Here is a 25446-nt window from a genome sequence, read left to right on the forward strand (position 1 = left end):
TCACCCCCACCACGGCCCAGCCCCAGTCCACTCCACCGACCCTGGGTTCCAATGACTGAGTCCTGGCTCCTGTCCCTCCTGAGGACTCGCTCCCTCCGGTCAGTCCTCAGGGCGGGAAGGAGGGAGGAGCTTCACTCGCCCGGTCTCCCTGACCACCGCCTGGCCACTGGCTCCCCCTCAGGAGGGTGTGGCCTTTAGGAAGAAGCCGGTCCTGCCCAGCCCCAGCACCCACTCTCCTGCATGCCCACCGTACCTGCGCTCGCTGCAGGCCTCACAAGCACAAGACGTGTCGGAGGGCAGTGGCTGGGTGCCCAGAGCCAGCCTCCCGCCGCCTGCCTCTGCCGGGGACCCGCCCAGAGGGCCGTGGAGAAGGAAGTCCTGGCCCTGCTTGAAAGAGAGAACAGCACAGACTCATGTTTAAATGCTCATGCAAATTTCAGAAACATGCCTTTTAGAAAACACACAAAACAGAGACACTGGAACTTTCTGAACGAATGTTACACAGGACTTTTTCTCTCTGGCACCAAGGGCAGAGTCACGTGGAGAAAATGCATGGTTCCTCCTCTTGTCACCCCTCAAGTCTGCCCATCCCCGAGGGCTGGCGTCACTCCTTAGGCGGGTGGCAGGCAGCCGGTGAAGCGGTGCTCCTGTTCTGCCCACCTGGCTGCAGCGCTCAGACCACACACGGGTCTCCCCTGCTGCCGGCCGAGTTTAACCAGGGCCACCTCCTCCTGGGCTCCTGAGCCACAGCCAGTGACTCCAAAGTGAGCCAGCATGGAACTCCCGCGTGGAACCTTCCACACCTGGAAACAAACGACCTTCCTGACCACGGGCTTCCAGGTTCCAATGCAGACTCTGCTCTAACCTCGCTGCACTCACCCCCTTTGCCTGGAGCGCTGATCCACTCAATCCTGAAGACAATTCTCTCTACCTGTCATGCCTCAGCGGAAAAATCAACACCTACTCAGGGAGCAGGCTGAACCAGCCATCAACTACCTCTTCAGCCCACCCTCCCAGCCCTGCTCTGTGAAGGGCGGGCCCTGCACACTGCTCCTTGGCCAGTGGCACCATGTCCAGCCTTGTCAGCAGAGGGTGCTGGAGGGGCACTGCGGGGGCAGGTCTCCCCCTGGTTCCCTGCCTTTTCTCAGCTTGCTCCTGCTACCCAGGGGTGTGAGGGGGACCCCATGCTCGAGTGGCTGCTCCCTGGATCCACCAAGACCCTTCTAAGTTCCTTTCACAGATCTGGGTAGCGAGTTCTCTATGTAAGCGTGTGCCTGTTCAAATGAGTGGTGTGGTGACCTCAATCACCTTTTCTGGCCTGCTCTTGCTGTGTTCCACACCAACAGCCCTGCCGGGCACACAGGACAGACTCGGAGCAGCAACCAAGAACCGGGACAGCAACGATTCCTGCTGACAAGGGATGAGGTGAAGGCCTTATAAACAGGGCACAAGATGACGAGTAAGTCCTTAAGTGTGTACTCAGCTGATACAGATTTTAACTTCAGTTACTGCATTTGGTCCAAGTCCAATGCAGCTTAAAAGAATACAACAAAACCTGCCACTCAACGATGTAAAATGCACAAGGTCCAGCATCCAATAACAAAACCAAGAAGCAGGAAAATATGACACCTAACCAGGAGGGAAACTAATCAACAGAAAGAGACCCCAAAATAACTGATGTGAAGCTACCAAGAGACAAGGATCTGAAACTGGAGATTACAGATAAACTCCACGTGTTCAAGAAAGTAGAGGGTAAGCATAAACACGAGAAGAGAAAGTGAAGGTGTAAAACACAAGCAAACAGAACTTCTAGAGATGAAAAACATCCTAAAAGATCAGATGACCACTCTGGGTCATTCATCTCAGTCCAGGGGATGGAGCACTTGGTTGTTGAAACAGCCGTCCAGTCAATCAACAAATATCTCCTAAGCACCTCCCATAAGTGAGACCCTGCACAGGGTGCTGGGGACATGGCCGCGAACAAGACACATCCTGGCCTCTTGGAGCTGATGTGCTGGTGGGTGAAAGTGTATTAGTTTCCTGCTGTAACAAATTACCACAAAGTTAGTAGCTTAAATAGAATAACACAAGTGTATCCTATCTAATAAAAGAGAAACATGGTAATTAGCATACGACCGCTACCCTTCCCATTGGCTAATCAGGGCAATACGCAAATTAACTGCCAGCCAAGATGGCGGCCGGCAGCCAGGCAGCTTAAAGCTAACATGAGGTTTGCTTGCTTCAGTGACGGAGGACTCCAACGTTCCCCGCCTGCTGCTGCCGGCCTCTGAGCTGCAACTCTAAGCAACTATGTTACAAATATAGAAGCTAAACAAAACCCCAGAAACCTGCTTTAGTCGGCCGGGCTTCAGCCAGCAGGATCGCAACATTGTTTCAAATACAGAAGGTAAACAAAGGCCAGAAACCTGCTTTCAGCAGCAGAGGCCTAAGGGCTGGAGCCAAGCCTCAGAGCTAAAGCTGGCCCAGAATTAAAAAAAAAAAAAGAAAAAAAGGTGCAGTTGGGAGCTTCCGTCACCCGCCAGCCTGAAAACAGCCCTCAGCCCCTCACCCAGAATGGCCAGGCACCCCAGTGGGGACCCCCACCCTGAAGGGTGTGTGACCAGCTACAAATAGCCATCAGCCCCTCACCCAGGCTGGCCAGGCAACCCAGTGGGGACCCCCACGCTGATCCAGGACACCCTTCAGGGCAAACCAGCCGGCCCCCACCCGTGCACCAGTCCTCTATCCTATATAGTAAAAGGGTAATATGCCTCCCAGCACCAGGATCAGCGGAGCCGCGAGGCCTCCCAGCACCGGGATCAGCGTGACGGGGCAGCGCCCAAACCCCCTGATCACCCTGAGGCTCTGTGTGTGACAGGGGGCAGGGCCACAACCTCCCTATCCGCCCTGCTCTGTTTGTGACAGGGGAAGGCGTCCCAACCCCCTGATCAGCCCTGCTCTGTGCCTGATAGGGGGGAGCTCCCCAACCCCGTGATCGCCCTGCGGCTCTGTGTGTGACAGGCTGCGGCGCCCCACCCCCTGACGGCCCTGTTCTGTGTGTGACAGGGTCCGGTGCCCCAGCCCCCTTATCGGCCCTGCTGTGTGTGTGACAGGGTGGGGCACCCCAACCCACCCCCCTCCACGAGCCCTGCTCTGTGTGTGACGGGGTAGAGCCATAACCTCCCCATCGGCCCTGCCCTGAGTGTGACAGGGTGTGGCGCCCCAACCCGCTGATCCGTCCTACTCTGTATGTGACGGGGCGGTGCCCCAACTCCCCTATCAGCCCTACTCTGTTGAGTGACAGGGGGGAGCTCCCCAACCCCCTGATCGGCCCTGCTCTGTGCGTGACAGGGGGGAGGCTCCCCAACCCCGATGGGCCCTGCTCTGTGCATGACAGGGGGGAGTGCCCCAACTCCCTGATTGGCCCTGCTCTGTGCGTGACAGGGGGTGGCGCCGCAACCTGCCCATCGACCTTGCCTTGAGTGTGACAGGGGGCGGTGCCCCAACCCCCCAATCGGCCCTACCCTGAGTGTGACTGAGGGTGGCATCGCAACCTCCCTATCCGCCCTGCTCTGTGCATGACAGGGGCGGCGCCCCAACTCCCAATCAGCCCTGCTCTGAACACGACCAGGGCTGCACCTAGGGATTAGGCCTGCCCTCTGCCACCCAGGAGCAGGCCTAAGCCAGCAGGTCGTTATCTCCCGAGGGGTCCCAGACTGCGAGAGGGCACAGGCCAGGCTGAGGGACCCCCTCGTCCCCCCGAGTGCACAAATTTTTGTGCACCGGGCCTCTAGTTGTGTTATAAAAAAAAAAACACCTTAAAAGAATATATAAACAAGATAGGCTTTAAGAGATCAAACACAGTAGAGTATCAATAAACCTGAAGATAAGTGATAGAAATAATCCAAAATGAAGCACAGCAAGAATCAAGACTAAGAAAATTAACAAAGCATTTGTAAGAGAAAATTAAGATGTCTACCTCACAGGTCAGGGTGTCCCACATAAAAAGGGGATATATGAACTAGACAAAACACCAGAAAGGATGTAGCCGGTGTGAAAACCACCATCAGCCAATTTGATTTAACTAATAATATTCATAGTACTATCTTTCCCACAAGAGAACATAAATTCCTTCAAATGCACATGAAACATCAACCAAGATTAGCCAATAAAACAAATGTCAACAATTTTTAATAATTAAATCACATGAATAAGTTCACAGATTATAACAGAATTGAGCTAATAATCAATAACAAAAAGAGCGTCAAAAGGTACAAAGTCCTGGGGATGTAATGTACAGCATGGAGACAACAGTTAACAGTACTGTGTTGTGTGTTTAAAAGTTGCTAAGAGAACAGATCTTAAAAGTTCTCATCACAAGAAAAAGTAATTGTAACTAGGTGGTGATGGATGCCAAGTAGACTTACTGTCATGATCATTCTGCAATACATACAAATATCAAGTTGTTACGTTGTACACCTGAAACTCATATAATGTTGTATATCAATTGTACTTTAAGAAAAAAGAAGATATCTGGCATGAACACGCTCCCAGGAACAAACTGGTATTAAAACTAAAATAAAGAAAAACTTCCTGAATAATCAATGGAAACTTCGCAGGAGAGAACCCTGATACCCAAGGACCGAAGGTGGAGACGCATAGAGACTGGTAGGAGGGGTGGAGGGGCAGAGGGGCGAAAGGGCTGGCCGGGCACCCACAGACGGCACTGAAGTCCCAGAGAGATATCTCAGCTGTGGGGGGTGCCACTGAGAACTCTGGGGTCTAATCCCCAAGCTGGGCCCCCCAGCAGAGAGCACCAGAACTGAGGAGGGTACCCGCATAACATCTAGCTGTGAAAAACAGTGGGGTGCTGTCTGCCAGGGAGTGGGAGCTGAACGTTGGGGCACCCTCTTAAAGGGCCAACACACAAAATTCCCTGTGGAGCCACCCACCTGGTGCTCTGGCAGAGGGAGGGTGAAGTGGACTGGAGCTGTGAGAGCAGAACCCAGGACAGGGGACTCAGGACACAGAGCTCAGAAGGCAGACACCCCAAGTTTCCTGGTCTGAGTCATTCCCTCACACAGAGGAGGACATCTTTCCCACACAGACATCTACCTTGCCTGGGGGGAAGACAGTGGACACACCCTAATGGAAAACACCTTGCCCTGAGGACACTTAAGAGATTAAAAGTAACAATTAGCCTCCAGGCAGAAGCAACTGTCGCTCCGTGTAGAAAAAACTCTCCCCATTCCTGGGGACAATTGTCTGGGGGCAATTTAAGTAGGCATCCTATCAGTCTATTGGCAGAGCGGTCTCTGGCGGATTTGAGTCTATGCCTGGTCCAATTAGTCAGAAACAGCCTTTAACACTGTCCGGCACAAAAGATTGAGAGGTGTAGAGAATCCACCTAATATATAGTCACAAATCCAAACAAAAAGCCAAAATGAGGAGACAAAGAAACAACCCTCACATGAAAGAACTAGAGAATTCTCCAGAAGAAGAGATAAATGAAGCAGGGATAAAAATTTATCTGAATCAGAGTTCAGAGTAATGGTGGTAAAAATGCTCAACAGCATGAAAAAAGATATAGTAACTACAAAAAAAAGAACACTCTGAGATAAAGAATGACATAACACAAAGAACACATTGGAAGGAATACACAGCAGATTAGGGAAAGCTGAGAATCTACTCAATTAATTAGAAGACAGAGTTGGAAAATATCACGCAGAGAACTAAAAAGAAAAAACAAAAAACAGGACGACAGCTTAAGGGAGCTGTGGGACAATGTAAAATATAACAATATTAGAATAGTAAATGTGCCAGAAGAGGCAGAAAGGGAGAAAGCAATAGAGAAGGTGTTTGAAGAAATAATAGCAGAAAACTTACCTAACCTGGAAAAGGAAAAAGTCACACAAGTTCAGGAGGCACAGAAAACCCCAAACAAGAAGAACCGAAACAGACCCACAACCAGACACATCATAATGAAAATGCCCAAAATTAAAAAGACAAATAAGAATCTTAAAGGCAGCAAGAGAAAAGAAAACTGTTACCTACAAAGGAGTTCCCATAAGGCTGACACTTGATTTCTCATCAGAAACTCTACAGGCTAGAACAGGGGTGGGCAAACTTTTTGACTCGAGGGCCACAATGGGTTCTTAAACTGGACCGGAGGGCCGGAACAAAAGCATGGATGGAGTGTTTGTGTGAACTAATATAAATTCAAAGTAAACATCATTACATAAAAGGGTATGGTCTTTTTTTTTTTTTTTTTTAGTTTTATTCATTTCAAACAGGCCGGGTCCGGCCTGCGGGCCGTAGTTTGCCCACGGCTGGGCTAGAAGGTAATGGCATGAAGTACTCAAGGTCATGGAAAGCAAGGATCTGAGACCAAGATTATTATCTCCAGCAAGGCCATCATTCGAAATAGAAGGTCAATTAAAGAGCTTCCCAGACCAAAAAAAAAAAAAAAAAAAGGCTAAAAGAGTTCATCACCACCAAGCCAGCATTACAAGAAATGCTAAAGGGATTGCTGTAATGAGAAGAAGAAACAGAGAGACACCTAGGCATACAGAATTAAAATGGCAATAAATAAGTACCTATCAATAATAACCCTAAATGTAAATGGATTAAATGCTCCAATCAAAAGGCATTGGGTAGCTAAATGGATACAAAAATATGACCCAACTATACACTGTTTCAAGAGACCCACCTCAAAACAAAAGATATACACAGGATGAGAATGAAAGGATAAAAAAAAAATCTCCATGCAAATGAAAAAGAAAAAAAAGCTGGAGTATCAATACTCATATCAGACAAAATAGACTTTAAAATGAAGGCCATCAGAGAAACCAAGATGGCGGCATAGGTAAACACCAGAGTTTGCTGTATCAAACAGCCACTTCAAAAATACAACTAAAAGACGGAATGGGCATCATCCAGAACCACAGGAAGGCTGGCTGAGTGGAAATTCTACAACTATAAGGAAAGAGAAAAGCATACCGAGACTCAGAGGAGGCGCAGTGCGGAAGTAAAATACTAAGGTACAGAGGCGCACACGGAGCGGGCTGGCGGCTGAGGGCACAGTTGTCCTTTTCAATCGGGGGGGAGAGTCTCAGGCTCTGAGCTCCTGTTCCGGGCAAGTCTCTGGGGACCCAGACTCATACGGGAGAAGCGGGACTGTCTGGCATTGGTCAGAACTCGAGGGCAGCTTTCTCTCGGAGGGGCTTGCAGTGATTGCCAATTCACTGAGAAGCTAGGCCTCTGAGAGCAGCCTAACTGCTAGCCCCGCCTTATTGATACCGTGGGACCCGCCCCACCCAACCCTGCAGGGAGGCTTTTGCTGGATAGCCTAAGGTAGAGGCTAGATTACCACCTCCCTAGAGAACCAGGAGCGAGTGTGCCCAGTGGTCAGAGTGGGACCATCCAGTTTGCAGCTCCGTGGAACCATAAAGGACACACTCAGGGGGCAGACTCAGTGAGCACCAAGGCCCCATTGAAGCAAGTCTTGCCCAGGAGGGGTGTCTCCAGCACAGAAGTTCTCCCACTGCAGACACAGCTGATTCTCACAACCAATTGGCCTGGAGGTCAATTCCTCCCAGTGATACCAACAACAATCAAGGCTTAACTACAACAAGACTGGGCACAAAGACCACAAGGGGGTGCACCAAGAGTGTCCTCCTCAGGTAATTGGGGAGACTGAGCCACTGGGCCCTAGAGGACACTTAGCACAGAAAACCACTTTATCAACACAGGGAAGCATAAAAAATGTGTAGACAAAGAAAAAGGACACAAATGACAGAAATGGAGGAAAGCAAACTACTGGATATAGAGTTCAAAACCACACTTTTTTTTTTTAAAATATATTTTATTGATTTTTTACAGAGAGGAAGGGAGAGAGATAGAGAGTTAGAAACATCGATGAGAGAGAAACAACGATCAGAGAGAACCAAGATGGCGGCATAGGTTAACGCCGGAGTTTGCTGCTTTGAACAACTACTTCAAAAGTGAAACTAAAAGACGGAACGGACATCACCCAGAACCACTGGAACGCTGGCTGAGTGGAAGTCCTACAACTAGGAGGAAAGAGAAACGCATACGGACACTCAGAGGAGGCGCAGTGCTGAAGTCAAATTCTGAGGTGCGGAGTGCACGGAGCGGGCTGGCGGCGGAGGGCGCGGTTGGCGTTTTCAATCGGGAGGGAGTCGCAGACTCTGAGCTCCAGATCCGGGCGAGTCTTTAGGGACCCAGACTCAAACGGGAGAAGCGGGACTGCCTGGCTTCGGTCAGAGCGAGTGCAGCTTTCTCTCCGAGCTTTGCAGCGGGTGCTGGGACTCAGAGAGGCAGAGCCCCTGGGGACAGGACTGAGAGCCGCCATAACTGCTCTCTCCGGCCCACCCTGTTGATCCTGTGCGACCCGCCCCGCCCAAGCCCTGCACAGAGGCATTTGCCGGATAGCCTCAGGCAAACGCCAGATTAGCACCTCCCTAGAGGACAGAAGTTCTCTCACTGCTGACACAGCTGATTCTCATAGCCACTTGGCCTGGAGGTCAAACCCTCCCTGGAATTAGCTACAACAATCAAGATTTAACTATAAGACCACAAACAAAGACCACTAGGGGGTGCATCAAGGAAGCATAACAAAATGCGGAGACAAAGAAACAGGACAAAATTGTCAATGGAAGATATAGAGTTCAGAACCACACTTTTAAGGTCTCTCAAGAACTGTTTAGAAGCCGCCGATAAACTTAATGAGATCTACAAGAAAACTAATGAGACCCTCGATGTTATATTGGGGAACCAACTAGAAATTAAGCATACACTGACTGAAATAAAGAATATTATACAGACTCCCGACAGCAGAACAGAGGAGCGCAAGAATCAAGTCAATGATGTGAAATGCGAGGAAGCAAAAAACACCGAAACGGAAAAGCAAAATGAAAAAAGAATCCAAAAATGCGAGGATAGTGTAAGGAGCCTCTGGGACAGCTTCAAGCATACTAACATCAGAATTATAGGGGTGCCAGAAGAAGAGAGAGAGCAAGATATTGAAAACCTATTTGAAGAAATAATGACAGAAAACTTCCCTCACCTGGTGAAAGAAATGGACTTACAGGTCCAAGAAGCGCGGAGAACCCCAAACAAAAGGAATCCAAAGAGGACCACACCAAGACACATCATAATTAAAATGCCAAGAGCAAAAGATAAAGAGAGAATCTTAAAAGCAGCAAGAGAAAGAAAGTCAGTTACCTACAAGGGAGTACTCATACGACTGTCAGCTGATTTCTCAACAGAAACTTTGCAGGCCAGAAGGGAGTGGCAAGAAATATTCAAAGTGATGAATACCAAGAACCTACAACCAAGATTACTTTATCCAGCAAAGCTATCGTTCAGAATTGAAGGTCAGATAAAGAGCTTCACAGATAAGGAAAAGCTAAAGGAGTTCATCACCACCAAACCAGGATTATATGAAATGCTGAAAGGTATCCTTTAAGAAGAGGAAGAGGAAGAAAAAGGTAAAGATACAAATTATGAACAACAAATATGCATCTATCAACAAGTGAATCTAAGAATCAAGTGAATAAATAATCTGATGAACAGAATGAACTGTTGATTATAATAGAATCAGGGACATAGAAAGGGAATGGACTGACTATTCTTGGGGGGGAAAGGGGTGTGGGGGATACGGGAAGAGACTGGACAAAAATCGTGCACCTATGGATGAGGACAGTGGGTGGGGAGTGAGGGCGGAGGGTGGGGCGGGAACTGGGAGGAGGGGAGTTATGGGGGGAAAAAAGAGGAACAAATGTAATAATCTGAACAATAAAGATTTAATTAAAAAAAAAAAAACATCGATCAGCTGCCTCCTGCACATCTCCCACTGGGGATATGCCCGCAACCCAGGTACATGACCTTGACCGGAATCGAACCCGGGACCCTTCAGTCCGCAGGCCGACGCTCTATCCACTGAGCCAAACCGGTTTCGGCAAAAACCACACTTTTAAGGTTTTTCAAGAATTTTCTAGAAACTGCTGATAAACTTAATGAGACCTACAAGAAATCTAATGAGACCCTCGAGGTTGTGATAAAGGACCAACTAGAAATTAAGCATACACTGACTGAAATACAGAATATTATACAGACTCCCAACAGCAGGCTAGAGGATCACAAGAATCAAGTAAACAATTTGAAATATGAAGAAGCAAAAAACACCCAACCGGAAAAGCAAAATGAAAAAAGAATCCAAAAATATGAAGATAGTGTAAGGAGCCTCTGGGACAGCTTTAAGCATACCAACATCCGAATTATAGGGGTGCCGGAAGAAGAGAGAGAGCAAGATATTGAAAACCTATTTGAAGAAATAATGACAGAAAACTTCCCCTACCTGGTGAAAGAAATAGACTTACAAGTCCAGGAAGCACAGAGACCCCAAACAAAAGGAATCCAAAGAGGACCACACCAAGACACATCATAATTAAAATGCCAAGAGCAAAAGACAAAGAGAGAATCTTAAAAGCAGCAAGAGAAAGAAAGTCAGTTACCTACAAGGGAGTACTCATACGACTGTCAGCTGATTTCTCAACAGAAACTTTGCAGGCCAGAAGGGAGTGATGAATGCCAAGAACCTACACCCAAGATTACTTTATCCAGCAAAGCTATCATTCAGAATTGAAGGTCAGATAAAGAGCTTCACAGATAAGAAAAAGCTAAAGGAGTTCATCACCACCAAACCAGGATTATATGAAATGCTGAAAGGTATCCTTTAAGAAGAGAAAGAAGAAGAAAAAGGTAAAGATACAAATTATGAACAACAAATACACATCTATCAACAAGTAAATCTGAAAATCAAGTGAATAATCAGATGGACAGAATGAACTTGTGATTATAATAGAATCAGGGACATAGAAAGGGAGTGGACTGACTATTCTTGGGTGGGGGGAAAGGAGTGAGGGAGATGCGGGAAGAGACTGGACAAAAACCGTGCACCTATGGATGAGGACAGTGGGTGGGGAGTGAGGGCGGAGGGTGGGGTGGGAACTAGGTGGAGGGGAGTTATGGGGGGTAAAAAGAGGAACAAATGTAATAATCTGAACAATAAAGATTTAATTAATCAAAAAAATAATAATAAAATAAAATAAAATAAAATGAAGGCCGTCACAAGAGACAACAATGGTCACTACATAATACTAAAGGAATCGATATAACAAGAGGATAAAACCCTGGTAAACCTATATGCACCCAACATAGGAGCACCTAACTATATAAAGAAACTTCTAAAGGACTTTAATGGAGAGATTGACAACAATACAGTCATAGTAGGGGACTTTAACACCCCTTTGACTTCACTGGATAGGTCTTCCAGACAAAAACTTAATAAGGAAACAGAGACTCTAAAGGACACACTGGATCAGATGGATTTAACTGACATTCACAGAACATTTCACCCCAATGAGCCAGAATATACATTCTTCTTAAGTACACATGGATCATTCACAAAGGCAGACCACATGTTAGGACATAAAACAAGTCTCCACAAGTTCAAGAAGATTGAAATCATATCAAGCCTCTTCTCAGATCACAGTGGAATGAAATTAGAAATCAACTACACTAGCCCTGGCCAGTTTGGCTCAGTGGATAGAGTGTCAGCCTGAGGACTGAAGGGTCCCAGGTTCGATGCCGGGTTGCGGGCACATCCCCAGTGGGGAGTGTGCAGGAGGCAGCTAAATCGATGTTTCTCTCTCATCGATGTTTCTAACTCTCTATCCCTCTCCCTTCCTCTCTGTAAAAAATTAAAACACCCCAAATCATTCAAACACATGGAGGCTAAATAGCATGTTATTAAACAATAAATGGGTTACCAACGAGATCAAGAAAGAAATGAAAAAATTCCTGGAAACAAATGAAAATGAACACACAGCAACCCAAAATCTCTGGGACACAGCAAAAGCAGTCCTCATAGGGTAGTTCATAGCACTACAGGCATACCTCAGAAAACAAGAAAAATTAATAATGAACTATTTAACCCTACAATTTAAAGAACTAGAAAGAGAATAACAAGAAAAGCCCAGAGTAAGTAGAAGTAAGATTAGAGTGTTAGGGGCAAAAAAGGAATATTGGGGATGGGCTATGGTTGTGGGAAACATTAATCATGTTCTGTTACCATGACTGCCTTGTGTTGCTTAAAAAGAAAGGCCATTCTGACCTGGCTGGGAGTTGTACACCCTCAGGACCTGGGTGTCAACCTTGGAATGTGGTCCATTCTCATGGAAAGATTAACAGCCTTCTTGCCCAAACAATGGAGTCCCACTCTAGCCTCCTACTTCCCCATGCCTGAAATCTCTACTTCCCCATGCCTATATTCCAATTTCCCTGTGTAATCTTTGTCCTACCCTACATAAGCAGCTGGCTTATGGGTGGCAGCAGAGCAGATTTTTGTGGATGATCTGCTGATTTCCCATACTGCCGGCAGTATTGGAATAAACAGTTCTTTTCCGAGTGCATAAGGTTTGTCGCTTCCCGCCGACCTGATTTCTGCCATAAAAAGAGCAGAAATAAATTAGAGCCTAAAAAAATCAATGAAATCATGAGCTAGTTCTTTGCAAGGATAAACAAAATTGATAAACCATTAGCCAGACTCATCAAGAAACAGAGAGAGGACCCAAATAAATAAAATCAGAAACAAAAGTGGAGAAGTAACTGACACCACAGAAATACAAAGGATTGTAAGAAAATGCTATGAACAGCTTTATGCCAATAAGCTGGACAATGCCAATGAAACAGACAAATTCCTAGAAAAATACAATCTCCCAAAACTAAATTAGGAAGCCTCAAAAAACCTGAATAGGCCAATAACAATTGATGAAATAGAAGCAGTAATTAAAAAAACTCCCACCAGGAGACAGAAATTGGCACAGAACCTACACAGAACATTCTCTAGAGACAGAAGAACTTCGCTGGAGAGAACATGGCAAAAGATCCTGGACAGAAACAGGCCTCAGAACCTAGAGACAGAACCTAGCGAGAGAACATAGCAAAAGATCCTGGACTGAACCTGACTACAGAAATTGGCAAGAGAACCTGACTAGAACCTGGTGACTGAACCTGGCTGGAGAACCTGGACAGAACCTGGCTGGAGAACCTAGGGAGGGAACATGGCTACAGAACCTGGCTGGAGAACCTGGAGAACCTGGCTGGAGAACCTAGCAAGAGACCATGGACACAGAACTTGGCTGGAGATCCTGGCTAGGCTGCTGATCAACTGAACGCTGTCTCCGTGTCATTCCTTCTTCGCTGACTCCGTCCACACCTTTGGGGACCCCTGGACCCGCTGGGGTTGGACCCCAGCAAATACTTTTGCAATATCTCTGGTTCTACCATTTAATGTGAGTAGGAGTTATCAGCTACAGGGTTACTTTTTGGTGTTAAGCTCTAGAAAATATCCTTGTTAAAGAATCAACTGAAAATTCTCATAGAAGATTTGCTTATAAATTACTCTGCTTATAAAATAACCCTTTTGTATATAATAAGGTTAGATTATGAAATATGTTGGGAGAAAATTATTTAGACTACATAAGCTCAAGTTTTCTCATTTGTATGATAAGGAGAAATATATATATATATATATATATATATATATATATATATATATATATGATTAGGAACATTTTATTTTTTAAAAAATACTAGAAACATCCTATATAATAAAAGCCTAATATGCAAAAAAAAAAAACCCAAAAAAAACAAAAAACCTCCCACCAAACAAAAGCGCAAGTCCAGACAGCTTCACAGGGGAGTTTTGCCAAACATTCAAAGAACTAACACCTATACTCCTCAAACTATTCCAGAAAATCCTAGAGGAAGGAACACTTCCAAACTCTTTTTTTTTTTTAAATATATTTTATTGATCTTTTACAGAGAGGAAGGAAGATAGATAGAGAGTCAGAAACATCAATAAGAGAGAAACATCGATCAGCTGCCCCCTGCACACTTCCTACTGGATATGTGCCCGCAACCAAGGTACATGCCCTTGACCGGAATCGAACCTGGGACCCTTGAGTCCGCAGGCTGACACTCCATCCACTGAGCCAAACCGGTTAGGGCCCAAACTCTTTTTATGAGGCCAGCATAATCCTAATTCCAAAACCAGATAAAGACACTACAAAGAAAGAGAATTACAGGCCAATATCCCTGATGAACATAGATGCTAAAATCCTCAAAAAATATTAGCAAATCACATCCAGCAATATATTAAAAAGATCTACACCATGATCAAGTGGGATTTATTCCAGGGATGCAGGGCTGGTACAGTATTTGCAAATCAATAAATGTGATAGATCACATATCGCTTCTCGGCCTTTTGGCTAAGATCAAGTGTAGTATCTGTTCTTATCAGTTTAATAAATGTGATAGATCACATAAACAAATTGAAAGACAAAAATCGTATGATCACATCGATAGATGCAGAAAAAGCATTTGACACAATCCAACACCATTTTTGATAAAAATTCTCAGCAAAGTGTGAATAGAGGGCGCATATATGATCAAGGCCATATATGACAAACCTACAGACAACATCATACTCCATGGGAAAAAACTAAAACCATTTCTCCTAAGAACAGGAACAGACAGGGATGCCTATTTTCACCACTCCTGTTTGACATAGTGCTGGAAGTGCTAGCCATAGAGATCAGACAAGAAGAAAAAATAAAAGGCATCCAAATTGGAAAAGAAGTAAAACTCATTAGTCACAGATGACATGATATTGTACATAAAAAACCCCAAAGACTCCATCAAAAAAACTACTAGACTTAAGAAATGAATTTGGTGATGTAGCAGGATACAAAATTAACATCCAGAAATCTATGGCTTTTTATACACCAACTAGAGGCCCGGTGCACAAAAATTTGTGCACTTGGGGGGGGGGGGGTCCCTCAGCCCGGCCTGTGCCCTCTCGCAGTCTGGGACCCCTCGGGAGATAACGACCTGCTGGCTTAGGCCCACTCCCAGGTGGCAGAGGGCAGGCCCAATCCCTAGGTGCAGCCCCTGGACGGGCTCAGAGCAGGGCTGATTGGGGAGTTGGGACGCCACCCCCTGTCATGCACAGAGCAGGACCAATAGGGGTTGAGGTGCTGCCCCCTGTCACTCACAGAGCAGGGCCCATCAGGGGGGTTGGGGCTCCGTACCCTTTCACGCACAGAGCAGGGTCGATCAGGGGGTTGGGGAGCTCCCCCCTGTCACGCACAGAGCAGGGCCGATCAGGGGGTTGAGGAGCTCCCCCCTGTCACTCACAGAGTAGGGCCGATAGGGGAGTTGGGGCGCCACCCTCTATCACCCACAGAGCAGGGCTGATCAGGGAGTTGGGGTGCCGCCACTGTCACACTCAGGGCAGGGCCGATGGGGAGGTTATGGCTCTACCCCGTCACACACAGAGCAGGGCCCGTGGGGGGGGGGGGGCAGGTTGGGGCGCCGCACCGTCACACACAGAGCAGAGTCGCTCAGGGGATCGGGGCGCCGCACCCTGTCACACAAAGAGCCGCAGGGCGATCAGGGGGTTGGGGAGCTCCCCCCTATCAGGCACAGAGCAGGGCTAATCAGGGGGTTGGGGCGCCTTCCCCTGTCACGAACAGAGCAGGGCGGATAGGGAGGTTGTGGCTCCGCCCCCTGTCACACACAGAGCCGCAGGGCGATCAGGGGGTTTGGGCGCTGCCCCCTGTCACGCTGATCCCGGTGCCGGGAAGCATATTACCCTTTTACTATATAGGATAGAGGACTGGTGCATGGGTGGGGGCTGGCTGGTTTGCCCTGAAGGGTGTCCTAGATCAGGGTGGGGGTTCCCACTGGGTTGCCTGGCCAGCCTCGATGAGGGGATGATGGCTATTTGCAGCTGGTCACACACCCTTCAGGGTGGGGGTCCCCACTGGGGTGCCTGGCCAGTCTGGGTGAGGGGGTGAGGGCTGTTTTCAGGCTGGCAGGTGACTGAAGCTCCCAACTGCTCCTTTTTCTCTTTCTTTTTTTTTTATTCTGGGCCAGCTTTAGCTCTGAGGCTTGGCTCCAGCTCTTAGGCCTCCGCTGCTGAAAGCAGGTATCTGGTTTGTTTGGGTTCTATAATTGAAACAATGTATAACTCCAGCTCTGAGATCCCGGCTGGCTGAAAGCAGGTTTCTGGGGTTTTGTTTAGCTTCAAACTGCAAGCTCAGAGGCCGGCAACAGCAGGCGGGGAATGTTAGCTTCCTCCGTCACTGAAGCAAGCAAGCCTCATGTTCACTTCAAGCTGCCTGGCTGACGGCCGCCATCTTGGCTGGCAGTTAATTTGCATATTTCCCTGATTAGCCAATGGGAAGGGTAGCGGACGTACAGCTAATTACCATGTTTCTCTTTTATTAGATAGGATAATGAACTCACAGAAAGAGAAACTAAAAAAACAATCCTATTTACCATTGCACCAAAAAAATTAAGATACCTAGGAATAAACTTAACTAAGGAGGTAAACGACCTGTACTCGGAAAACTACAGGACGTTGAAAAAGGAGATAGAGGAAGACATAAACAGATGGAAGGATATACTGTGTTCATGGATGGGTAGAATCAACATCATTAAAATGTCCATACTGAGGGAACCAAGATGGAGGCATAAGGTATAGACCTGTGTGTGCTGCCTCCCACAACAACACTGAAACTACCAACTATAAGACAAAACAGCTATCATCCAGAACCATGGGAAGGCTGGCCCAGTGGAAGTTCTACAACTGGAAGGAAAGAAAGAAGCACACTGAGACTGAGTAGGAGGTGCAGAGAAGCCAAGACCAGAGGTATGGAGTCGCACGCCAGGCGGACTGCAACTGGATGCGCGTTTTTTTTTCAATCGGAAGGGGATACAAGCTCTCGAATCCACTGAGCTTGTTTGGGGCAGGATTCTGAGGTCCCAGACACCTACGGGGAGAGGCGGGACTGCCTTGCAGTGGGTCGGAGAGCGAGGGTAGCTTTCTCGCGGAGCTCCTCGCCGGCACTTGGGGACGCAGAGACGCCATTGCTGTTTGCTCCGCCCTGGTGATTCTCGGAGACCCCGCCCTACTCAATTTACATCCCCACCCAAGCTGTGCACGATGTCTAGTGCAGTGATGGTGAACCTATAACACGCGTGTCAGAGGTGACACACGAACTCATTTTTTTGGTTGATTTTTCTTTGTTAAATGGCATTTAAATATGTAAAATAAATATCAGAAATATAAGTCTTTGTTTTACTATGGTTGCAAATATCAAAAAATTTCTATATGTGACACGGCACCAGAGTTAAGTTAGGGTTTTTCAAAATGCTGACACGCCGAGCTCAAAAGGTTCGCCATCACTGCCCTATGCTCTTAGCAGCACAATTCACCATAGTTAAGATTTGGAAACAGCCCAAGTGTCCATCAGCAGGTGATTGGATTAAAAACCTGTGGTACATCTACACAATGGAATACTACACTGCAGTAAAAAAAAGGACTTCTTACCATTTGCAACAGCATGGATGGACCTGAAGAGCATTATGCTAAGTGAAATAAGCCAGCCAGAGAAAGATAAGTATCATATGACCTCACTCATTTGTGGAATATAATAAACAACATAAACTGATGAACAAAATAGAGCCAGAGAAAAAAAAATTTTAGAATATAATAGAAGTAATCCTGTTATCTGAAGATTTTTAATATTTCCTATAGCTTTTGGTAATGTTATTCTATTTAAAATATTTTTTCTTAAAACATTAATGTTTATTGCATGTAAAATCATATTTAAAATATTTTCTTGAAATGTTTATGGCATGTAACATTATATTTAAAATATATTTTTCCTGAAATATTAATGTTTATTGCATGTAACATATTTAAAGTCGTTTTTCTTGAAATATTAATGTTTATTGCATGTAAATGGCTAATTATTTTGTATCTACAATCTGGTAATAGATTTATTTTGTATATTGTAAAAGAAATAAAAGAAAAAATAAAGGTAAAAAAGAAAAAGAAGCCGAAACCGGTTTGGCTCAGTGGATAGAGCGTCGGCCTGCGGACTGAAAGGTCCCAGGTTCGATTCCGGTCAAGGGCATGTACCGGGGTTGCGGGCACATCCCCAGTAGGAGATGTGCAGGAGGCAGCTGATGGATGTTTCTCTCTCATCGATGTTTCTAACTCTCTATCTCTCTCCCTTCCCCTCTGTAAAAAATCAATAAAATATATTTTTTAAAAAATTTATAAAATTAAACACGTGTGTCAGAAAAGAAGGTCTCAAATCACTAATGTAAACTTCTATCTTAAGAAACCAAAAGAATAACAAATTAAATGTACAGTAGAAAAACAGAAATAATAAACTTAAGAGCAAAAATTAATGGAATAGAAAGTATTAAATCAATTCAACCAAAATGTGGTTTTTTTAAAGAGCAATAAAAATGATAAACCTCTAGCCAGGTTGTCAGGAAAAAAAAAAAAGAGAGAGAGACAAAACTCAACCAAAGTATCAGGAATGAAAGGAGTGGGGTTGGTGCAATCACTACAGATCCCATAAATTGAAAGAGATAAACTTTATAAAATAAACTGAACTCCTAGTTCAAAACCATCCCAATAAAGCAACCCTGGGTCAAGACAGTGTCACCGGGGAAGCCTACCAAACATTTAAGCAGAAATCACAGGAATACTACACAAACTTTTCACAGGAGAAGCAGAGGAGAGAATGCTTCCTAGTTCATTCTATGAGGTAATACTCTGACACCAAAACCACACAAAGATATTGTGTGACAAGAAACCTACAGACTAAGAAGCCCTGTGAACATAGATGCCATACTCCTTAAAACGTTAGCAAATCCAATAGAGCAGGGGTCCTCAAACTGCGGCCCGCCGAAAACATTTATCCGGCCCACCGGGTGTTTTTGCCGCCGCTGCCTGTTGCTTAGCGGCTGACTAGTTTTTTTTTAAACTACAGTCCGGCCCTCCAACAAGGGGCAGTGAACTGGCCCCCTGTTTAAAAAGTTTGAGGACCCCTGCAATAGAACAACCTAGAGAAAGCATAACACATAGATCACAACCAACTCTGGAGTATCCCAGGAATGCAACGTGCTTTCAACATTTAAAAACCACCATAACTAATTTTAACAAAAGCACCTCCATGATCATCTCCATAGATGTAGACAAAGTTTTACAAAATTAAATATCCATTCCTGATAAGACTCAGCAAACTAAAATCAGAAGTATACTTCTTCAACCTGATCTGCAAAAACCTACCACTAACATCATACTTAACAGTAAATGACTAAGTGCTTTCCCCCTAAGACTGGGAACAGGCAAGAATGTCTGCTCACATCACTCCTATTCAGCTTCATATTAGAGGTCCTAACCAATGTTACAAGGCAAGAAAAAGCAAAAGTCATACAGATTGGAAAGGAAGAAACACGTTACTTATAGAGGACATGACCATCTACGGAGACAATCCTAAGGACTCTACCAAAAGACCACTAGAATAAATGGGATTTCATAGGATATAAACTCAATAAACAAAAAAGCAGTTGCATTTCTATATACTAGCAATAAACAATTGGATATTTAAAAATGTTAGAAGCATAATTTAAAATACCAAGAAAAATGTGAAATACTTTGGAAAGTTTTCAATACACCACATGCAAAGCCTCCAGTGTGAAGACTACAGAACTGCTCTAAGAATAACCCTGAAAGACCTAAGTTAATGAAGATCCATGCCACATGCATGGGCTGGAAGACTCACTATTAAGATGCCCATTTTCCCCAAACGGACCTATAACACAACACAGTGCCAGCTAACATCTCAGCAGGTGTTTCTGTAGAAACTAGCAAGACGATACTAAACTTTTTATGGAAATGCAAAGGACCTAGAATAGCCAAACACTTATAAAAAAAATAACAAAGCTGGGAACCACTACTACCTAATTTCATAACTTAGCTTCTCGAATCAAGACAGTAAGGTACTGGCAAAAGGACCGTATCTACGCAAAGTGGAACACAGAGTCCAGAAGCAGACCCTCTCATATGGCATCAATTGATTTTTTAAATAAAAATGCCAAGGTAATTCAACGAGGAAAAACAGTATTTTCAACAAACAGTACTGGAACAACTGGACATTCACATACAAAAAGGATGAACTGCAACTCTTTACAAAGACACAAAAGTTCACTGAAAATGGGTCACAGATCAAATGTATAAGCTCAAACCATAAAATATCTAGAAAAACCACAGACCAAAAGTTCTTTAAATCTGAGGCAGCCAAGACTTCTCCCATAGAACACAAAAGCCCAAACCATTTCAAAGTTGATAACTTAGACTTGACCAAAATGTAAAACTATTGCTCTACATAAAAGAGTGTTATATAATGCAAAGGCAAGCCACACACCGGGAGAAAATATTTGAGAAATGTATCGAATAAAAGGCTTGTATTCAGAATATATAAAGATCTCTCACAACTCAATAAGATAAACAAACCAATTAAAACCAGGTAAAAGATGTGAACAGCCATCGAGATACAGGTGGGAAAAAAGCAATAAAAAGATGCTCAACAAGCCATTAGGAAAATGCAAACTAAAGCTCTCTGGGCTAATACTGAGCCACTGGCATGGGTATCATTGAGGACTGTCAATACCCAGCCTAGGCGAGGATGGAGGCCAATGGAGACTCGCACACGTGGCTGGGAAACAGCACCAGCACTCTGAAACACAGCATGATGGTTCCTTGTGACATCAGACATACACTTAGCCTATGACCTTGAATCCACTCCTAGGTCTTTATCTAAGAGAAATGAACTATGTTGACATAAAGACATGTACTGAGATGTTGTTAGGAGCTTTATTCAACAGCCCAAACCAGCAAACACAAATACTACTACTCTACTGCTGGTGGAGAAACAAATGGTGGTTCATCCATACAGTGGAATGCTATCTGGAATAAATATAAAAGCCCAGAAACCATTACGGAGGAACGACCAGAACGGCCGGTCGCTGTGACACGCACTGACCACCAGGGGGTAGATGCTCAATGCAGGAGCTGCCCCCTGGTGGTGAGTGTGCTCCCAAAGTGGGAGTGCCACTCAGCCAGAAGTTGGGCTCAGGGCTGGCCAGCACAGCAGTGGCGGGAACCTCTCCCGCCTCCGCCTCCGCAGTAGCACTAAGGAGTGAGCAGGTGGGCGGTAAGGAGCAGGGAGCCAAGTGGTAAGGAGCAAGCAGGCGGGCCGTTAGGAGCGAGGGGCCCCTAATTGCAGGAGGGATGTCCCGGATTGCGAGAAGTCGCAAGCAGGGCTGAGGGACACCGTTGCCCCCCACCCTGCCCCATGCATGAATTTCGTGCATTGGACCTCTACTTTAGAAATAAAAAGAAATTAACACTGGCACACGTAGTGACATGGATGAATCTCAAAAGCATATATTAAGCGAAAAAGCCAAAGACCACCATTCCGAAGATCTTTCTGTCCTCTCATTCTGACAATTCTGGACAGTAGTGACAAATTACGTGAGCATCCACTCCATGAAGTTCATTATAAAGGGACGGTATGTTTGTATTATGACAAACATTCAAGAGAAGGGCGAATATCAGCATTTTAAATGGATGGTTTCAATTGGGGCTGTATGCCTTCTGTAGGGTAACTAGTAAAGAATCTGGCTCTTAGTGTAAAATGCAGGACTTACATTTCAACCACATACATGAGAACCCAGACACAACTGCTAATGTCCAGAACCAAACAGAGCCTTTAGCACAGTCAACCCTGAACACACAAAACCAGAACCTGAATTTGCCGAGCAGTCGTCCTTGTGGCCAGATGCTGCTGGGCTGGCTACAAGACCTCTTTACAAAAAATTCCCCAAAGCGCCACTTCCCACCCAACCAAACTTCTTGCTATTTAAACATCTACTAAAGTCACATGCGATATAACTTGTGCTTTTGAGTCCTTGTGTAAGTAGGAAAATTCAAGTTGGTCTACAACTTACACACACACACACACACACAAAAAAAAACCCTGAAAATTATTAAAATTCAAGTACACATTGTTTTAAAGAAAAAGATGAATGATTAGCTGAAACTAAACTGCTGAATTCAACACAGGCCTGGTACTGGCTACTAAGCAGCAGGTTCTCTGAGGCAGGCCTGCGGCCGGAGGTCTGTGTAAAGCACCCCAAGCAGCCCTCCTCTTTGCCTGTCTCAATTCTCCTGCCCAAGCAGCCCAGGCCTGCGATAGGTCTTTGCTCGGCCTCAGCACAGCATCGAAGTGTGGAGACAACCTCCGGTCCTTCCTCACAGCCTTGACCTGACAAGTCCTACCCAGGCCCCAGGTCATATAAGTCAGGGCCAAAGCTCTCCACTCTCAACACACCTTCCCCCATTATCAGGATACGAAGTGTTTCAACCGCTTCAAAGACCATGAAAATCCATCCACAGCCCCCCAGGTGTGAACTTTACTGTGCAGGACGCGCACGTGCACATTCTGGAGTCCTGAAGCATGGCCTTTGCATAGTAATCAAAGGTAGCTTTGGATCTCCACATGGCAATGCATTAAACTTGACCTTAACTCCACACCATATAAATTTTTTTTATTATTATCTAAAGTTTTACATTTGTCAACCATATAAAATTTTAATTTCGATCCCAGGTGGGTTGTAGGTCTATGCCAGTGATGGCGAACCTATGACACGCGTGTCAGAGGTGACACACGAACTCATTTTTTTGGTTGATTTTTCTTTGTTAAATGGCATTTAAATATATAAAATAAATATGAAAAATATAAGTCTTTGTTTTACTATGGTTGCAAATATCAAAAAATTTCTATATGTGACACGGCACCAGAGTTAAGTTAGGGTTTTTCAAAATGCTGACACGCCGAGCTCAAAAGGTTCGCCATCACTGGTCTATGCAAAGCAGCCTGGCCGGAGTGGCTCAGTGGTTGAGCATCGACCCATGAACCAAGAGGTCCCTGGTTCAATTCCCCGTCAGGGCGTATGCCCAAGTTTATGGGCTTAATCCCCAGTAGAGGGTATGCAGGAGGTAGCTAATTGATGATGTTTCTCTTTCATCAATGTTTCTATCTCTCTATCCCTCTCCCTTTCTCTCTCTCTCTTAAAAAAAAAATTGGAATGCAAAACAATACAAGCATAAAACCGTGCTGTTCAGTAGTCCCATATCATGTGTGACTACTGAGTATTTGAAAGGTGAGCAGCATTTTGAATATTCAGTATGAAAATATAGAAAAATCTCACTAATATTTTTTATATTGAGTACATGCTGAAATAAGCTTGGATATATATATACTGAGGTAAAACATAATATCACCTGTTTCTTTTTAGTTTTGGTAAGGGGTTACTAAAAAATCTGCAGTTACCTATGTGGCTTACATTCGTCATTCACATATTCCTTTGGACTGTGCTGCCAGAAGAAAATACATACTAAAAATGCAGTTGTGATTTCATATAGGAGAAAAAACACTAATAAACAGAACTAAAGAAGGCAATAACTACTAAAATTTTTTTGAGCAATTTGGCTAGATTAAAAATGAACTAGTATTCATCCAAAGGCAGTGTACACATAGCGAAAAGGGAAGCACATCGGAAGCGGGTGATGTCTGCGGGCATAGAGCCGACCGGGGTCTGACTAAACACAAAGGAACGAATGCCACGCGGCAGTAAGAAAGACAACCCAACAGAACGGTGGTTCTCACCGTGTGCTCCACGGGCCCCTGGGAGTCCCGAGCACCTTTTCAGTGGGGCCACTGGTGAGAACCGTTTCCATATTCACTCCAAGATGCCACTGACTTTCCCACTGTGCTGACATTGGCCGTGACGGTGGGTGAAGCTGCCGGCCCCTCGGCAAGAAGCGGCTACACAGCCAGGTGTACGGTGCCGCGGCATTGCCCACCACGCGCTCAGTTTAAAAGCACCAGGTCTCCGTCGGAGTGCCCCTGGGCAGCAGGGCCATGAATGTGTTCCAGCCCAGACCTGCAGCCACGCCTCTGGAACCTTCCTTGTGAGGAAACAGGAAGTGCACATAAAGCGTCCCCAGGGAAAGCACCTCAGTGAGGAGCAGCATCAGCCACGAGCCGCCTCGCGTGGAAGGACGCCTGACAGACCCAACGAGATGACTCAGACATGGCCATTAGCCCGTTTTCTCAAAAATGAATGAAATGAGCCTGTCACTGAATGAAATGTGGCCATCACTGTGGGCAGAAGCTGCTCCGCGCGTACATTTCTGATGAGATGGAGATGGTGCTAACAGACATGATGTCCAGGACTGGACAAGGAGGGGTGCTGCATCAGCTAGGTCCCTAACTTGGTCAGCCACTGCTCTCACAAATGACCGATGGGTGGTGTTCCAAAATCACACACGGGCAAGAGACTCATCCAGAGAGCATGGACTTGACTTTAACAGCAGAGGAAAATCATAAAGGTTGCTTGACTCTACACTGTAACTAACCATTAAAACACAGTTTGCTTAAGAAGAAAATGCAGTTATCTAAAAACAGGTATTAAAATATTCTCTTCATATACTTCAATCAAAACAACCTATCACAACAGATTGAGAATCTAGCATCTTCTATTATACAAACATTAAAAAGATTCTCACAACAATGCTACTCTACTCACTAAATTATTATTTTTTAAAAAATAATTTTTTATTGATTTCAGAGAGAGAGAGGAAGGGAGAGGGAGAGAGAGAAACATTGATGAAGAGAGAAACATCAATTGGCTGCCTCCTGCATGCCCTCCACTCGGGATCAAAGCCACCAGCTGGGCATGTGCCCTGACTGGGAATCGAACCTGCAACCTTTAGGTGCATGGGATGACAACCAACTGAGCCACACCGACCAGAGCCCTCACGACATTATTTTTGTTTCAGAAAATAGTTTTCATTGAAAAATATGCTACTGCTCTTAACCTGCAGGTCAGTTCACACTCTAAATCCCGTGACTCCTCCTCCACGCGTATCCACAACAACGGGCGAGCGTGTGCTCCAGGTACAACACTCAACAGCAAAACCTGGAAACCACGCCATGCCACGCGTCGGAAGGTGACAACAAAGAAGACGCGACATCTGTGAATCTCCAACAAAACACATAAGACACAAAATGCTGCTGCCGCACGGACGTCTGTATCACGTTCCGAACAGCCGGAACGCCAAGGAAAGCGTGGGATGGGGGGCAGGCATCTGGCTAACCCAGCGCAGGAGAGAGGGGGCCCTGTGAGAAGGCGGAGGCCGGCCAGGGGCAGAGAGGGGATGTGGCTGAGGGCAATGCTGGGCTCGGGACCTGTGTTGGGGAGAACGAAACCCACCCGCCCGCAACCCTTCAGTGACAAGGGTCAATTCCACGATTAACAAGTAGGACAAAGGAGGCCAAGTGAAGCCTGCCTCTCTGCGGACATACAGGCCCCATCCAGGGACTGAAAAGGAGGCGAGGGAAGGAGTTCACCTAGGACACAGCA

The 25446-nt window shown here is 45.6% G+C and overlaps 1 protein-coding gene across 1 annotated transcript in view; it reads right to left on the minus strand.

Annotated features, from left to right (window-relative positions):
- The window catches only part of FAM193A (family with sequence similarity 193 member A), a 74769-nt gene that overhangs the window by 43980 nt on the left and 5343 nt on the right, over nucleotides 1-25446 (minus strand). The window contains exon 2 of the mRNA XM_081092483.1: nucleotides 254-384. Within this exon, the coding sequence (XP_080948609.1) occupies nucleotides 254-384 (131 nt within the window). The remainder of the gene's footprint in view (nucleotides 1-253; nucleotides 385-25446) is intronic.

The sequence above is a fragment of the Myotis nattereri genome, assembly GCF_964212035.1.
Source record: "Myotis nattereri genome assembly, chromosome: 1".
Classification (NCBI taxonomy): domain Eukaryota; kingdom Metazoa; phylum Chordata; class Mammalia; order Chiroptera; family Vespertilionidae; genus Myotis; species Myotis nattereri.